The 18,437-nt window shown below is 40.5% G+C and overlaps 1 protein-coding gene across 2 annotated transcripts in view; it reads left to right on the top strand.

Annotated features, from left to right (window-relative positions):
- mthfd1l (methylenetetrahydrofolate dehydrogenase (NADP+ dependent) 1 like) overlaps nucleotides 1-18,437 on the top strand; it is a 37,629-nt gene that overhangs the window by 2,928 nt on the left and 16,264 nt on the right. For both annotated transcript variants that reach the window (XM_030406052.1, XM_030406051.1), the window contains exons 6-20: nucleotides 220-320; nucleotides 1,465-1,601; nucleotides 2,037-2,148; nucleotides 2,677-2,744; nucleotides 2,850-2,947; nucleotides 3,145-3,318; nucleotides 3,567-3,703; nucleotides 4,258-4,304; nucleotides 5,029-5,136; nucleotides 5,933-6,007; nucleotides 6,702-6,804; nucleotides 8,458-8,534; nucleotides 10,325-10,465; nucleotides 11,076-11,144; nucleotides 14,644-14,755. In XM_030406052.1, coding sequence (XP_030261912.1) covers nucleotides 220-320; nucleotides 1,465-1,601; nucleotides 2,037-2,148; nucleotides 2,677-2,744; nucleotides 2,850-2,947; nucleotides 3,145-3,318; nucleotides 3,567-3,703; nucleotides 4,258-4,304; nucleotides 5,029-5,136; nucleotides 5,933-6,007; nucleotides 6,702-6,804; nucleotides 8,458-8,534; nucleotides 10,325-10,465; nucleotides 11,076-11,144; nucleotides 14,644-14,755 — 1,559 coding nt within the window. The remainder of the gene's footprint in view (nucleotides 1-219; nucleotides 321-1,464; nucleotides 1,602-2,036; nucleotides 2,149-2,676; nucleotides 2,745-2,849; nucleotides 2,948-3,144; nucleotides 3,319-3,566; nucleotides 3,704-4,257; nucleotides 4,305-5,028; nucleotides 5,137-5,932; nucleotides 6,008-6,701; nucleotides 6,805-8,457; nucleotides 8,535-10,324; nucleotides 10,466-11,075; nucleotides 11,145-14,643; nucleotides 14,756-18,437) is intronic.

Raw genomic sequence — 18,437 nt, 5'->3', positions numbered from 1 at the left:
AATTCATCCAAAATAGCCGAAAAACTGAGACGTACAGTTCTATAAATTTTCTTGTAACAAGTTAATTTGTTCATTTTTACAAAATAACCTTAATGCCGTGGCCATTAAAATGTGACTTGCTTCTAGGGAAAATAAAAATCATGTTTAAATGTTTTATATATAATATACATATAATATTTGTAAAAAAAAATGTCTGTATCTGTTTTTGTCTTGTTATAGGATATCAGATCTCAATATGGGCCGTCTGGTACGAGGAGATCTGAGTAAAGGCTTTGTGCCACCTGTCGCCAGTGCTGTCCTGGATCTCTTGGAGAACCATGGTGAGTTTCAGAGAATGGAAATCAGTCTCATGTTCAGTAGTTACATATTATACTGATCTTTATATATATCTCTACCTTCACCTCTGGAACTCTTTTCTGAGACGTCACAACTTGAACGACACAGGTGTAGCAGAAACTAATATGTGAGTTTGATTACAGTACGGTACAGTAGTAGCACGTGCTGATAGTCAGTAATAATGGTAACCCAGATCCTACTTGTGACTAATTCTTTAAGATGCATCTATGTTTATCCAGCTGTGGCACTGTCCCTGCGTACCGAATGCGTAATATGAGTGGAGAGTGCATTTACGTTGGAAAAATGTGTCATTTAAAATATTTAATACCTGAATGTGTCTTCTTCTAATTTCTTTGCAGTTAGTTTTCAAGAAATGTATACAGTTTACTACTTTATACAAGCATAATGCTGTACTATGATGTTAATGAATGTAAAAAAACAACAACCTTAATTGGTATACTTTTTTATTCAGTATAACACATCGCATGATTAAAACTTTGGCAAAATGAGTATATCGTAAAGAATTAGGACATAGTTTATGTGTGAAGAGTCTTTTTTTAATGGAGAGAAGTAAAATTTTTGATCATGATGCAATCTTGAACTTTAAGCAAAGATTTTTACTGTTTGGGGCATCGGAATACCCTTTGCGCCAAAATGATTTAAGCATTGGGACACACCAGAAAAAAGCTGATTCCAGAGGCTTAGTCTTGAACATGGCACCATTTGAGACACATCCTAGGGTTCAGAAGGTAGGGGTCAGGTGTACATGGGGTCACGTCTATTCTGAGTGTTAGTCTTACAACTATTAGAGACTCAACATGTTGGACAGTTTTTCAACTCTCATGATGTCTTGAAAGTGACGATTTGATGTCCTTTTGTTGTAGAATATGGAGGTACATTTCAAATTATAAAGTTTATGTACATTAGAAAATGTACAACATATCAGTATGTAATTTAAACACAATCAATGGGCAAAGCCATTTTCAGATTGTCAGCATTTTTATTATTCATCATTAATACTGTAATGAATGGACTCAACTGTAATTTGGACCACAATAGCCGTTGCTTGTGCACATAAAGTATTCATGAATGAAGAATGTCTCACGGCTGCATTTAAACATTTTATAGATGCTCCTTTGGGAGGGAAAAGTGTGCTGTTGGTTGGAGAAGACGGACCCCTTGGTGTGGCCCTGCAGTGCCTGATTGAAAGAAGTGGAATGGTAGCTCTCAAGAGTCAGTGGCGGTCCAAGAGTTTACAGACACAGGTGAGTTAATGTGTGTATGGTTGCAAGTTTTATAATACTTTACTTAATCCATTATTTATCAGCTGGACAGTCTTTACCCTCTTCTTTTGCTCTCTGTACCATCTGTTGCCATTATTGATTTGCACCTGTTACAGTATGTGCAGTTTTAGTGGCTGACCACATGGAGTCAGTCTCTGCTTTTTAAATGAAACGTCGAGAAATGTAAAATGTTGTAACATGGCTAACTTCAGCAGTTTTGCTAATTGAAAGCCAAATATTTTTTCCTGATCGGTTTGATTTATTGGTTCATTTGCCTGTCTGTCAATCACATACAAGGCATAACATGTGCTCTTATAAACTTTTCGAATTTCCCCACCTTTTTTGCGTTTTTACATTTACTTTTTTCTATACTTTCCTCTTTTTTAAATTCTACTTCAATTTCTTGTCAATTCCTAGGTGATGCAGGCTGATGCTGTGGTCCTGTTGGGGGCAGGGAATATGGATGTCCCACCCACTTGGGTTAGACCAGGAGCTGCTGTCATCCGCTGTGAGCCCACCCTGGAGACAGGTACAGTGGGATGTATTGTGATAGTCATCATAGTCTTTCTGCACACACTTGAGCTCTATTAGAAAAATGTTGACACTTAAAGGGATATTCCGGTGTAAGTTTAATCCATGGTCTAAATCACAGTGAAACTGTGTTAGACTCCCTCTCGAGAGATCAAGTTAGCAGACCGCTAATTTACGGAGTTTTATCAACCTCAGAAACGACCGCACAACAACAATACACTGCAGTAAATCGATCCAAATATAAACCGCCACCACAAAGCCACAAATAATGCTCAGAACAGTACCAAACTTCAGAAACAGTACACATAGGGTCTCAGCACATAGTCCGGGGCATCTAACCTCCACCGTTTCACGGTGATTTAGACCATGGATTAAATTTACACCGGAATATCCCTTTAACCTGAGACACATAACATTACATTAATTGATATTATAGCCAATGAAAAAGCAAGTTACCAACGTAACGTACCTATGGTGCATTTTCTTTACACAATATGAACATTAATCCTATTGTGTGTTGTTTTAGATGAACCTACCATTGAGATGTCCTCAAAGTCTGGATTCAGATACCTCACAGCAGCCTACAGATCACAGGTGCATCTCTTTGTCTTTGTCTCTGTTCTTGCCCCATTCGCTTACTCTATTCTGGCTGTTTTGTTCTTTATCTTGTTCTCTCTGTCTCTCCTTTTTGTCTGTTAGAATGTGGTACGTAGTGGTAGACGGTGGCTCCAGGAGCAGCAGTACCGACCCTGGCAGCTGCGCAGCCTCAAACTGCAGCCCCTGACCCCCGTACCAAGGTATAAACCACTTTCTCTGAGGGATTGTTTAGAACTACACCTGCCTAGACCTAGGATAATTTTCTCATGTGATACAGTTCTCTCAGTTGCACCTATGTCACTTTTGAATGTAATATGAGTAAGGCTGATGGTGGTTTAACATTTCTGTAACAGACAATTTCACATTTCTGATGCTTGAAAATGTTTGTGTTGGCCAGTGACATAGAGATTTCCAGAGCTCAGACGCCCAAGCCAGTGGACCAGCTGGCAGAGGAGATTGGTTTGCTGCCAGAAGAGCTTGAAGCCTACGGCAGGAGCAAAGCTAAGGTCCGACTTTCCCTGTTAGACCGCCTCCACGCACAGCCTGATGGGAAATATGTGCTCGTTGCTGGGTGCGTGTGACCTACTGATTGACTGAAGCCTTTTTCTTGATTATCATATTCCCTTTGTTCCTTCTCATGTATTAACTAGTGAAATTGAAAAGTCAGTGATATTACCTGAAGGCACAGAGTGTGATTTATTTTTGAACAGTGATTTGCAGCTTATACATACAATACAATGTGAGTATGACATACTCTTAGATCCATGGAAAAAATACAACATTTAAAATAAATTATTTATTTTCTTTATCTTTGTCTAGAATAACACCCACCCCACTGGGCGAAGGTAAAAGCACGGTGACCATTGGCCTGGTTCAGGCCCTGTCTGCCCACCTTAAGCTCAACTCCTTTGCCTGTCTCCGACAGCCTTCCCAGGGACCCACCTTTGGGGTTAAAGGTCTGCAATGAATATTTAGGTCCTTGTACTTATTGTGCATAGCATATCCTGTCTAAAAAGTATGCTTTCACCTCTCTGTGTTTTCTATTTTTTTTTTTTTGACATTTAAAAAAAAAAAACATTACAGTAAATTCTTATTCTGAAGATAATGATCCCAAAATGTGTTTTTCTCTTAAACTTTTCAGTTTGGAAAACTATTACAATGAATAATGACTTCACATTCTTAAAGGAGATCTGTTTTCATACTGGAGAAGATGTTCAACTGTTTCAAATGGTAGATGTTATTTTGGAATGAATGTTTTTTCTCCCAATTGAAAACATTGAGTGGGATGTGGACGTGGTCAGAGACGGGCGCCCAAACCAGCAGTTAGGAATGTATCAAGTAACTGTTTGATAAGCTGTCTTTGTCAGCGTGAGGCTAGCTTTTCATACCCTGCTACATTTTGTGTAGGGGTGGAGTAGTTCACTCAGAGTCCACCACACAGCATTCTTCCTTTGTGTGTCCCGGTCTTGTTTGTCTGCCTCTGACTGTGTTACCTCTTCTTTGCGTCTAGGGGGAGCTGCAGGAGGGGGATATGCCCAGGTCATCCCCATGGAGGAGGTAAGACTCACAGTCACTCTCAGTGCTCCCTAGCAGGACTAGAGCAGGCTTCAAAGACATAAAACATGCAAAGTGACGCTGGTTTCCATGAAAACACACAAATGCATGTGCACACAACCCCTGGAGTTGTGGCATAATATTGCCTGTGACTAAAGGAACTGAAGGCAGGGAGGGATGGAGGGAGCGCAGAGGAAGGGAGACAGTGGTTTTAAAACAGCAGACACGTAGGCTTTCTCATACCAAAACACCATTTTTTTTCAGCTGTTTCCTTCTGCCATCCCTTTTCTCTCACGTCACAACGTCCCACTTTCCCTTTAAATCTTTTTTTTTTTTAGATTTTTTTGAGGCATAGACACCTTTATTTGACAGTGGATAGACAGGAAAGGGGAGAGAGAGGGGATGTGACATGCAGCAAAGGTCCTCTGGCTGGATTCAAACCAGGGTCCACTGCGTACATGGCATGCGCTCTAACCACTTGACTACCTGCGCAGCCCACCACTTTCCCTTTAAATCAACTGGCTCATGTCCAACAGAGAGAATATGCGCCATGATATTTTTAAAGACTTAGTCTCACGAGAAGATTACTTTGTTGGAGGTTTTATTTCGACTGGGGCCATCCAAATCTATGATTTGTTCGACAACATTACAGTAATGGTGCATTGATTTCCTGTCTCTGACACCCCTCTTTCTCCATTTCTCTGTTTGCTCAACTCTTGCCCTTCAGTTCAACCTCCATCTGACTGGTGACATTCATGCCATCACAGCAGCCAATAACCTGGTGGCGGCAGCCATCGATGCCAGGATGCTCCACGAGGCGACGCAATCAGACAAGGTGACCTTGTGACAATGACACATAGTAATGATTTATTCCAGCATGACCAAAACATGAAACTGATCTTTTGACGTGGATGTTAATGTAGTGACACTCCTGTTTTCCTGATTTTGCACAAAATTTCGAATGTTGGTTTTTTTGTATTTAGATTTAGAAACGTGAGACTCTTGTCACTTTAGATTTGATTTAGATTTAGATTTAAACTCAAGAGTAATAGAAGAAGTCACTGCTAGCTGCAGCTGCTTCAACTCACTAACAAACACATGCCTAAATAATGTACTCTATTATGGAATGGTTTTTTTGTTGTACTTATTGCTGCTATTGTTGGTCATTGCTATTTGTCTGTCCTGGTTCAGTTTCACTAGATAAATTACGGTTTTATATATGCTGTTATTCTGTAGTAACCTTGTGAATTACTTATTTCATAATTGCATAATTAAGTATTCTGAGTATTGATCCCTTGATTGCAAAATTGTAAATTAAGGTTGACATCTGCTTGTGATTTGTTTTATAGCCCTGGTTTATGGTTCACCAAACATACCATAGACACTTAACCTAATTTTCTACTAGAACATTCCAAAGCTTAAATCATGGGTTCAAGAGACAAATGATATTAACCAATCTATGTAAGAGCATGCTTTTTATGTCAGTTACATTTAGCAAATCACCATGCATTGTGTATTTGATGCTATGCATTTTGCTCAAGAAAACATGATTATCCCCCAAGGTGCATTAAATGTTATTTATATTCATGTGCATGCATTTACTGTAATTGTTTTTGCCTGATTTCTGACAGGCCCTATTCAGTAGACTGGTCCCTTCAGTGAATGGAGTCAGAAGATTTTCACCCATCCAAATCTCCAGGCTAAATGTAAGTCTATACACTGCAGTGCCCAAATCACTGGTGTCACCAAGAGTCAAAAAAATTGCTGTGTTGCTCTATTAAAAAAATACCATTTGTCCACTAGGGGACATCAGTGAGCTTATTTTAAAATGTTCCTTCTTCTCTTCTACCATGTCCTTGTCTCTGGATATTTGTTTATACCTCACGAAGCTCCTATCTGTTTATACGTCAACGAATAATGCAGTTTTATGAAGTGTAAATGGAGAATGCTTTATTTCAAGTCTCAACACATAAAATCCATATGGCAGATGTGGAGATGAGATGGTGAAGTCAACTCAATGATTGTCTGCACTGTTGAATGAAAGTGTCTTTGTTGAGATGTTTAAAGGACTATAAAATATTTATTGGTCTTAATGGATGTGAGGGATAAAGAGTGTGTTTATTCAACAGAGCACTTCCTAGTGAACCTTTTGAACCTGGCCTTAGATGATCACGGTGTAGTCATTTTGTCTGGATTTATTTTAAAATGCCGGTATGATACTGTGTCAAGGACATGGTAAGAAAAGTATTGCCTCCTTTGTTTAAAATGTAGAAATAGTCAGGTTATCATTTAATATCTAAAAAAACTGCTGTATCTAATGAATGTAATGTAAGCTAACAACTTGCATCACTCCTCTAGAAACACTCTCATATGATCATCTTCTCTTTTTTTCCATTCCAGCGTCTAGGGATCAATAAAACAGACCCAGCATCTCTCACACCCGAGGAAATCAGCACCTTTGTGCGTCTTGACCTTGACCCTTCCAAGATCACCTGGCAGAGAGGTATCTATTGAAGTATAGCAACTCACTCTGTAAATTTAATCTGGTTCAGACCTTTTAATATTGACAATATCGTTTTTCCCCCTCATGTTTCAAAATTGCTAGCTTATGTTTTTTAAAGTATCGTCTGCAGGTAGCGTGATGCATTATGCATGCATTATTTACAAAAAGTTATATGGCATTGGCTGCCTTGAATACACAAATACAAACATTTCTTAATTGATACAATGATATAAAACATTATATTTTATCTTTGTTTTCCTATTTGCTGTTTACTCTGGAGAATTAATTGGTTGTGGAAATTTCTTGGAAACCCTCCCTATAAATTTTCTGCATGAACAGACATTCTTGTCAACGTCGTGACTATCACATAAATCTATTTATTAAAAAGAGGTTTAGACAAACAGACTTTATTGTGCCATGACTAAACATTGTCACATGCAATCTTGAATAAGCCTGCAGAATGTTCTATTTGTCTGTGGACGACTTGTTTGTATTTGGCAGGGCTTTCAGGGGTCATCCTCCAGGAAAAAAAGCCATTTCACATAATCTTTGACAAATATTATATCTGTGTTGAAAAAAATAATAAAAAGATAGGAAAGGATAGAGCAGATAATAAATGAACAACACACAAAGAGTTGTTAAAGACGACCACTGGGACCAACTACAGCCATTGGATCTGGAAAACTTAATTTAATTAGTTTTGATAACCTCCACATTGACTTTACATTAATTTATCTTAGGTGGTGCCAAAAATGGCTTAAGTGTTGCACCAAAGTCCTAAAACGTAGTTAATCCCTGGATGGATTTTCCACTTTCTAAACTGAGTCTTCACTGCAGTATGTAGGTATTGTTGTCAGTGAAAAATGTCTTAAAACAGCTCCCTCTGGCCTTTTTGTTCATAGTGAATTACCACATCTTGTGTGAAAGTGTCGCATTTATCAGTCCCAGGATAATAAATGTAAGTCTGGTCGAAGGGGGAATGGCTACCTCAGTGGTGGATGTGTTGGTTTAAAGTTGTCAGTGAGAACAACCCGCCGGGTGCTGCTATGACTGATGTGGTATTTACTCCAGTGGCTCCAGAGGGCATTCTTAAAAGACGAACCCTGGAGATTAAAAACACATTTACCACCTAGAGTTCCTTGGGTGTGACTGTGTGTCTGTGTGTTCATAAAACAAACTGTGTTATTCACGTTCCCTTAAATTACAAAACCAACACACGGATAATGTTGGACATGATTTCCGGCCTGTGATGAAAGTATAACCACAGTTCCTAGCCACATTATCAGAGAATAGGCGAAGTGCTGAGTGAGGAAACTTTAAATGGCTAATCCCTCGTAGCATAAGCACTTCGAGTGTGTTAACACCCACTCACAGTAACAGATACGAATCTCTCTTCTTGTCATTTATTGGGTTTTTTGTTTATGTGAAAGCCTGTGGATGTGCATTTGATTATATTTAACAAGTGTGGAAATTGATTTTTACAGCCTGCCAGGTGCAGGCTGTGAGGACATAAGTCTCTTGAGTGTCTGTTATCAAATTAAGTTGTATATATTCCCTTCTTTTACTGTCATCAATGCCAGTTTTCATGCTCAAAGTAGTAGATCCTATGAGAAATTTTGCAGGAAATTAAACTCTCATCATCTTCTTTTTCAGTGCTTGACACAAATGACCGTTTCTTGAGGAAGATCACAGTTGGACAGGCAAGCACAGAAAAAGGACAGATCCGAGAGGTATGCAACATTCACACCTTCACAATCCTGACTAATCTGATTTGATGTCATTCATTGAAAACATTGTCACCATCTGGCTCTGTTTGTGTATTTTTATAATAACCAGAATATTTATTGGTGTGGGATTTAGGCATCCATTAATCCTAATATGTTCCATTCCAGTTCCTTTTCCAGTTTAAATATTTTCTCATTCGAAAACACAGTATTTCAGAATTACAAACAGTGATTTTATGACAGGGTTTCCTGTACACATATTAAGTCATACATTAATGAATTTTTATGTATGTCTAACATGTTTTTACCGAAAAAACAACATCATTAAAAATCCCAGAAAAATGAATATGCAAATATTTCACAAGTTTAATCACGTTGCACAAGGTGTGCCCTGCTTTAGCTGCTGTAAAGTCCATTCAGGTTTCCACATGACACTTTAGTTTGCTGAAAGTTGGACAAGGATGAGCTTCCAAACTATTTGTGACGTCTCAAATCATGCTCGTCGGCCTGCCTCTGACAATTTTTGGTTTCTTTTTTTAAGATTTTTCATCTTTCAGCAATGAATGTGAAAACAGCCTTCCTATGTCAAACTCTACACATACATCATTCCACACTAAGCCGAAACATTCAACCATAGAAAAAAATAATAATAACACGTTTTTTTGACCAGAGGGGGACTTTAAGTTGGCATCAGATGCCTGCATTTTTAAGTAGTCAAAAGAGACTGTATAAAATGTTCCCATGCACACTCACAGACACTCCCCTCTGCCCACGATAAAGCCCAGATGTATTTCCCCCATATGTCTGTGGTAATGACAGCTAAACGAAATCCTGTAAATAAACACTCCGCCTCAATGGGAAGCAAGCAGGCCTAAGTGAAAGCAAATGTTTAAAGAAGGGAGAAAAATGACCCACCCATCCTCACACACACACACACACACACACACACGCGCACACACACACACTAACGCACACCTGAAACAGCCTATGAGCTAGTTCAGCATATGCTTACATTTACAGCCATCAGTTCATCCATTCTGTTTCCCTTTCCTTTGCTCTGTCCTCCACCTTCCTCCAATGCTGGATACACTATAGCCCCTCAGGGTGTTACCACTGGGAGTGGGAATTGAAATGTGTTCCTTGGTGGATTGATGTGGTTTAAGTTATGTTTCTTTTTTCTCTTTTTTTTTTGGTTGAGTGGAATAGAGACTTCTTCCCATCTTCTTCCCTGTGGATAACTCTCGGTCACTTATGTTCTCTTGTTTTCTCTAGTTTTTCCCTTTGAGTTTGACGTAAATGTAACCTCAGAAAAGAGTATGGAGACTTTAGAGAGAACATTTAAATTGATTTTCCCAAATCATCACTTCTAAACTAGGACGTGTCCATGAAACTTTTATCTCCTTCCCAATGTGAAAAAGCTGATGACTGCCATGCCTAGATAATCTCCTGTCTGCCAGCGACGGTGGAAAGTTGCTAGTTTTCCTCCGACGCTGTGGTCTTGAGATGCATTCAGGGATGAGACATTTCATTCACTCTCAAAAACTGTCATCCTTCACAAAGCAGTCAAATGTATTTTAGTGTGAAAATGTAAACATCCCACTTTGATTCATAGCTGCAAACTTCCGCAGGATTTCACACAATAACAACCATGAAACTACAGAATTTACGCCTGTCTATTTCATGGTTTGTAAAAGGAGTGTTTTCAGATCCACCAGCTGCAGGCCACTGAACAAATACTTCAAATTGTTGCCCTTGTGGTTTACATTGTGTATGATTTTCTGTTTCTCACATTCCAGACAGGGTTTGACATTGCAGTGGCCAGCGAGATCATGGCCATCCTGGCTCTGGCAGACAGCCTGGAGGACATGAAAAACAGACTGGCGCGCATGGTGGTGGGGACCAGCCGCTCTGGAGAGCCCGTCACCGCAGAGGACCTGGTGTGTTACTGTGTGGTCTTTTGCATTCAGAGAGTGCAGGAATGTATTTGGAGATGTGTACAAAACACGATTCCAGACTCTCATCACGCTATTTTCTGTCATAATTGCATCTTAGAAAATTCCAAGACTTCCCCTCAACAAAACACTTCTAATCTAGGTGTAATCCACGTTTACGATGTAAAGCAGAGTTTTTCGTGCCTCTCACCAGACTCCTCTCTGGGGTCAGCTGGCTCTGGTTTTCTGCAGGAGGCTGCGGCCTGTGTTGTTTCAGAGCAGTAGAGGAGGAACCCCTGTAAAGTTACATTAGTCTTTCTGATTAGCTTGGTTGCAGAAACATCACAACGCCTCACAGCCAGCCACAGAGGGAATATAGGGTATGACTGAATGTAAACTCATGTGTGTTCATATTGCTGACAAAGCCTGTTCACAAAAGTAAGAGTTTAAGCGTGAAGGACAAACACCTACAAATGGCCTTTACTGCCATTTATCATCTGATACATAAATATCAGTTGTTTGTATTAGTGAGGTTAAAGCTTTGACTGAATCGCTATGAACTGTTCATGTCTCCAACCAACGCCCTCATATTTCTTTCTTCCTTCCTTCCTCGCAGGGTGTGAGCGGAGCTCTGGCAGTGTTAATGAAAGATGCCATCAAGCCCACGTTGATGCAGACCCTCGAGGTGAGACACCCACATAACCCCACTTTAAAAGTCATTACCCTGCTCAACTGAGCGTCTTCTGGTGAATATCTTGTGAAATAAGGTTTACAGTCCACAGAGACATTGAGAGTGTGCACTAGACCAACCTCCTCTACCTCTGCTGTCAGAGGAGAGAAAGAAAGAAAGAGAGTGCTCCACTGAGAGCCTTAAAGAAAAGGATGATGGATGGACCTTTTCCTCCTGTGGCTCTTTATCTTAATAGCAGCGTGTAGATGGACAGGTGGAGCTCTCAGACAGGAGGCCAGCCCGTCCAGGTTCATACTGTCCTAAGGATACATTTTAATTTGACGACTGGTGTGGCAATTAATCCCATTACTCTGCTGCTCACAACATCTGGCTTTCATTTTGCTGTTGAGACGTTACAGTGAGATGAATCACACAAGGCACTTGAACAATTCTTGCATATGCACGTGCACACACACACACACACACACACACACAGACAGACACATATATGTATACCACCAGTGACCTCAAGCTGTCCTTGTGCTAGAGGAAAAAAATCCAAGCCCTTAAGGTGATGGATGGAGAAATGAAGAGGATTTGGAGGTTTAATGGACCGAATGAACATATATCCTTGATCTTTAGCCTTTTCTTGTATGGCCAGAACCACTTGAAAGAAGCACCAAATGTATGGAAGAACAGCCCATTAAATAAGTTATCCACCAAAGGATGAGGATGTAAAGAGAAAAAAAAAGACCTTCATGCGTGCAAGCGCTGGTATCACTTCTGGTGCTCATTTGTGTCAGGCGTAAAGTGATTTAAAAAAATATTATTTGTAGAAGAATTTAGGGGTTCATTCTGGCGTCTAGGCTTTGTGTTGGAATCTGCAAATGTGTGGGCCAAAGTTTTGTTGAAAAAGCTCAGTGTATTTTTCTGTTAGATTGATTTAAGTCATTAGAGTTTACACAGTGTTTGCAGTCATGCTTCTGCTAACAGCTTTGTGTTTTTGTTGTAGGGCTATTTTTCGTATGTTGGTTCTTTGTTGGTTTTGAACAGAAAGCTTGATTACATGGCTCTTGGGTGGGGAAAATAAACATACTGGGGGTATAGTGGGGGAGGAGTGTAGCATGCAGCAGAGATTTGGTTACTTTCTGTTTTTTTGGAGGAAACATTGCGGGTCCTGTTGTGTGAAACCGTTTCCTGTGTGGGTTTCCTGTGATTCTGGTCAGGGAACTGGTATTGGGACTGACCGAGCCTCAGAGCTCCATGAGAATTTTCCATTGAGCTTGACTGCCTGTGCCCTTCATGCCCTTTTTGCTTGTGTTTTGAACACAGACGTGAGAATAGAGTTGGCATGTGGAAGCAAGTGTGTGTGTGTATGTGTTGCAGTGTGTTGTTTCAGATGGGGCAGGGTTTGGAGGAGACGCAGCAGAGGAGGAAAAGGGATAGTTTTTGAACCCCTGTGTACGTGTCTGTTAAGCAGACCTCAGTCATTCTGTGCGTTTTTCTAACATCCTGTCTACGTGGAGTTCCACCAAACCGACTGCATGTATCGTTCCCAGAGAGAGGCAGACAATAGCATAGACAATTGGACATGTATCTTCAAGCTCTAAGGTTTTAATTCCTTGTCTGGGAACATTTTATTAGTTTAGCACGTGTCTACAGTTGGTGTATTGGACAGTGCAAAGGATGCACAAGAAGAGGAAACCGTGACATGATCCCCATCTTCCTGTTATTGTTCGTTTCCCTAGACTTCGTAATTCTCCTGTCCTCCAGTTGACGAGGTGACACACCTGACTCTACTTTTCGTTTATTTCCACTTTCATCACCCTGTTACGACTTTTATTGTGTCCTGAATCACTTCCCCTCATGTTCGGATGTGGAAAGAGTTTTAAGTGTGAACTGGGTCGAGTAATAGTTCAGGTGTTTTCAAACACACGCGGATATCCACATAATATGTGACGTGTGCTGGCTTTCCAATGGAATAAAGACATTAACGTATTAACATTTTATAATTTTTTTGGGCCTATATTTTGATAGGACTTCTTACAACATTACAAGATATAGGATGAGAGAGAGAGAGGGGTGATGACATGCAGCAAAGGTACACAGGTCAGACTCGAACCCTGGGTCGTTGCTGCAAGGTCACAGCCTTTGTCCATGGGACGTGCGCTCTACCAAGCTAGGGGGCACCCAAATTATCATACCATTTAATTGAAACAGAACTAAAAGGAGTTTTTTTGTCATAATGTTGTGCCCCCTTTCTTTTTCTCCCTGCTTCCCTCGTTCTCTCCATGCAGTTAGATGTCTGCTGTGATCTGTACTTGTAGTTTACATAGACAAACAGACAAGTGGCAGCATTTGTCAGAGCTTTGTTGAATAGCTGAGCTACTCCACCAAAGGGAGGCTGTTTATGCAGTCGGAGGGAGAGGTATGCAAACAAAAGCTTAGAAAATCTTTCAAGGCCTTCCCATCCTTCCTTTTTCCTCCCTCTTAAGGAATTCACATGAAGTGTAACAATGGGTCAGCTGGCTTTCCCCAGTTTTCTTCTTGACCAGTTTTCGCACTAATTTTCTTTTTTAAAGGCTGTCATGAGTGCAACGGAGGGATTGGCATCTTAAGGAGTAGACCTTTCCCTGGCAACCGTACTCTTTGATGCCCTGCCTTCTCTAAGCTGGATGCGCACAGCAAAATATCTGTTGAATAATTCAGAACGATGGCTGGTAGTAGCAGTATTGAACTGAGTCAGGAGAAGAGTGTCACCCCAGCTGGGCAGGAAAAAAAACATGAGATGCAATTGGAAAAAAAAACAAACAAACATGGGATCATATTATTATGGACATTGTCATATAGTTAAACTTAAAATACTGTGTTTTTGCATCTCCATCTATACAAACACCACAAAACCCAGCTCTTCAAAATATGGTTATTAAAGTTATTTAAAAAAGCTATTTGGAATGTCAATAACAAAATCGTATTATAAATGCTGCTGAAATCTGTGGCACCTACAAAACGACAAGTCAATAAATAAAAGGTATCAAATAACATTTGGGACAAATAACATTCCTTGAAAACAATTTCTGTGTATACTTGGCATTTATTTTGTCATGTCATGCATTTTGCACTGTCTCCCTATTGTGTTAATCGTCATATTTGGAAGGTTCGTAACTGAAAGTAATTGGACTGGCCTGAGTGTCTGCTCGTCAGAGAAACTTGCATTTGCTCTTTAAGGTTGTGCGTGTGTGTTCATCCAGCCTTTAGGGAGTCATCCAAATCAGCAGGGGAAGGAAGCCAGGCCCATAGTCAGGCTGGCATGCCACTCGAGTACCTCTTAACTTGTGCTCACCGTTTAGACAAACATTGTGCCAGCCAAAGTGCATCCACACTTCAATATTTATCCTGGATGTTTGTGAAACATGAATGTTGTAAAAAAAAAAAAAGTCCTTATTGAAACTTGGGTGAGTTGCTGTTTTCTTAGCCCCTCCTGACAGTTTGTGTGCCCCTCTAATTGTTGCAGGGTACACCAGTGTTTGTCCATGCTGGGCCCTTCGCCAACATCGCCCATGGCAACTCCTCGGTGCTAGCAGACAAGCTGGCTTTGAAACTGGTCGGACGGGACGGCTTTGTGGGTAAGGGCACACAATCCGCACGTACAGATCACACACACAAGCCAAGAAAGAACCTCAAAACCTTTGGGGATGACGGACAACAAGATGTTAACTGCAGAGTCTATGAGCCCCAGATGTGGAGGAATTTAAAGCGTAAGCCTCCTTACCAGGGCAGATGAATCTATTATTTACAATGTCATGAACTCCAGTGAGCTTCCAACACTGTTGCAACCTTTGGCCTACATTCATCTCACTTCTGGTTCTGGCTCTGTCTACCTGCCTCTGTGTTGCTCTGGGGTCTTGCTCCCGCGTTACTTTCTAGGAAACCGGTGGAAAGATTGCGTAAAAAAAACAGGAGAGAGGAAGGAAGCTGATTGATAATCTTAAGAGCCTCTGGAATGCTTCAGAGTAAACCACACTAATCCCTTCAACGTCAAAGCATACTTTAGTATTTCCATTTTTATCTGTCTATCTATTCTGCTGCGCGCTCTCTCTGTCTTCATTTGCTTTGACTGCAGAAATATGTTTGGAATGCATGCGTGCGTGTGTGTTTGTGGAGTTTTTCAGGTGCTGTCAGTGTGCATGCAGATCCTGTCGAGCCTTATATTTATGTGTGTGAGAGACAGGTTTTTTTGTGTGAGAGTAATAACAGGTAAAGGGAGAACCGTGACTCGTTGGGCATACACAACATTTACACAGGCTGTCAACTGTGAGCTACGCAAATGTGTTGGCAGCATGAGCAGAGAGTTGGGTTTCACAACACTGGAGCAGGGAAGCAGGGGGGGCTTGTATGTGTTTTATACCTCCACCTCCTCTTCTCCACCCCACTTGTTTTCAATCTGTCTGTCTCATTCCCTCCCTCCCCTGTCTGTGTGTTTGTTACCTGACTCTAAGGTATGCCAGGAACTCAACCTCCCTCCTTTTCTTCCCTCGGCAGCTGGGATGCATGTATTCCCCCCCCCCCCCCCAAGCCATGTTAAGAAACTGATGTTTCTGCCACAAGCCGCAAATGTAGCTCATGGGGCTTCATAGTCTGTACAGCATTCGACATCCTTTACCTTAACATCCAATTCTGATATGTAAAACAGTTTTCAAAAAGTGTCCAAAACAGCTCATTTCAATCCTAGCCGGTATAAACTGAAATTATTCTTTATATCTGTGAGCCTGATGTAACCACACCACAGTTTCTTTAAGTAATATGCAGCTCAGTATGATTATCTCAGCTCCTCTCATGTGGTAAGGGGAAGTACATGAACTCTTTCCGAACTCTATGTGGGGGTGTTTATGAACATATACTCACGGCCATGCTTCATCATACTCCGTATTAATGTGGGGTACTTCAACTCACTTGGGAATCTGGACTTAAAATGGAGAAGTGCTGCTATTGGAGGGGGCTGTCTGCTTGGGGATGAATTCCACATACCAGATGTGAGGGATTCCTGTATCATTAACAGTCTGGAGTACAGACTGCAGATAACCCCCCGGATACTGAGTTACTGTAAGATTTCCCACACCGCAAAGCCTCCCCAAAACTAAAGCAACAAATCATTTGGGCTTTTAGAGAAATGGCCTCAAAGAAATTATGATACATTCAGCCTGTAAAACATTTCAAGCTCTCCACCCTTTTTGACACCACTTTTTGAAAAACATGTCTACAAGATGTCCACAGTTTGTACTTTAACTTGTCTTGAACTTACATTTCATTGCTTAACTTACATTTCATTGCTTCATCAACATACTGAGTTGGGTTTTTAAAAAAACACAGTTGTCAAGAGATTTATTCAGATTTTTGTATTAGTCTGTGAAATTGCCATCAAGTTTTCCATCCTAGATTCCTGTATAAAGATTGCATTTATGCACTGAAACGCAAATCAGCACTGCAAATGCATGATGCTGTAAATATAGCCACCACATAATATCATTGTATGAATTTAAAAAACCTGAATTGATTGATTAGAGTAATCATATACCATACATTAATCAATAAAGATGAAGGTCAAGATAAAAAAAAACACAAAAAACGAGTCTGACATTTCTGACATTGTAAACCGGGTTTGTACGAGGTCTTGAAAGTCATTTAATTTTAAATGAATTGTTTTCAAAGTTAGAATTTGAATTCAAATATACTTAAAAAATGCTTTATTTTCAACAAATGAAAGGATCCTGTCGCCATTTTTGTTTTGTAACCGTCAACTTTCAAAATGAGCAAGAAATGAACAATCGTGATCAAAACATCGGATCAAAGTTATTATCTGCCAGATTCCTAGCCCCCATGATACTCGGCGTGAATTATGGCCATGACTGCGTTGGGGCATTTAACTGGAACCGGTGTTTTCCATGGTAACAGGGCGCTGACTCTCAGAGCGATTGGTACAGCATATCATTAATTCATGAAGATCTAGCTAAACACTGCTAACGCCATTATCATTGCTTATGCCACTTAGCTGAAGCCTTGAAAGTGCCTTCGGAGTGTCAGTTATTATTATACTTTGTCATGTACCCACACTTATTCTACCAAGCACTGGAATAATATCGTTTCCCTACAAACCTCCAAAGGAAATGTGTGCATGAGCAGCCAGCAAAATGAACAAGGTGACAGTAGACATAGATTAATGTTGGTATAAAGGAATTCTTTAAACTGCCTTCACCATTACGTTTATACTTACAAGCTGGATGTGATGATAAAGGCCTTGAGAGTCTGGGATCTTTTGTGTAGGTACCTTGAAAGTGCCTGAAAAGTAGTTTAATTTTATTTGTTACAAACCCAGTTTAAAGACAACTGATTAACTGAAAAAACAATTGACTGGTTGATCAATATAGATAACAATCATTAGTAGCTCTACTTAGTACTACATGGCTTATTGTGGAAAGCTCTAAGAGGAAGAACATGGCCATGTTGATCTAGCCCACTTTCCAACCTTTTTATTAGTGTTTTTATTGGCAGGGGCGATGATACCAGTGCTTTGACTGGTAGTAACACCATCCAGCTTGCTTTTCACTCACAGCAACGCTGACCTCTTCTTACCCTCTCGCTCTCTGGCCAGTTCAAGGTTGTCACACAGAACAGGAAGTGAACCTGCAAATGTTTCCTCATGACATCCTCTGGGGTCACTCTCCGGCTTGGTGTAATGTCATAGTGGAAGGATTGTCTCAACCGCTTCCAGTATAGTTTACTCGCTGTCCTCGTTTTCATTCTTTTCCCCCGATAATGATTTGCTCCACCCTGTTGTACATGTTAGGTATGAGTTGTCCTGTGCTCAGCTTGTGGGAGATCACACATTTTCTGGAAATATCTGCAAATCCTGTCCCAGAGAATGTGATTTTTATTGGCAGGCTGGTTCAGTATTCAGAGCCAAAGCTCTAGTGTGGTGTTAATGAGAAACACTCACTCTGTCAGCGGTCTGTGGCCACATGAAGTCTAGTTACATTCTTGTGCTCATCCCACAGGCTTTATTCCTTGCTCTTTACGTGAAGAGATTTGTTAGGAAGGAGACGATGGAGCCAAGGCTTCCCACAACCGCAATTTCTGCTTAATGTCAATATTGTTATAAATTTTCCAAAAGACTGTTAAGTCCATAACATTACTGGAATGCATTGTTTTTTCTCCTTTGGGCTGGTCTCCTCTTGTTCCTGTCCCCACATGGTCTTGTGCATCTAATTGAATTTAGCTCTGTGTCTCTTTGCCACTTCCTTTCTTTCCCTC

The sequence above is a fragment of the Sparus aurata genome, chromosome 22, assembly GCF_900880675.1.
Source record: "Sparus aurata chromosome 22, fSpaAur1.1, whole genome shotgun sequence".
NCBI lineage: Eukaryota > Metazoa > Chordata > Actinopteri > Spariformes > Sparidae > Sparus > Sparus aurata.
Note: the sequence above shows the minus strand (reverse complement) of the source record. Positions and strands in the feature narration are given on the sequence as shown.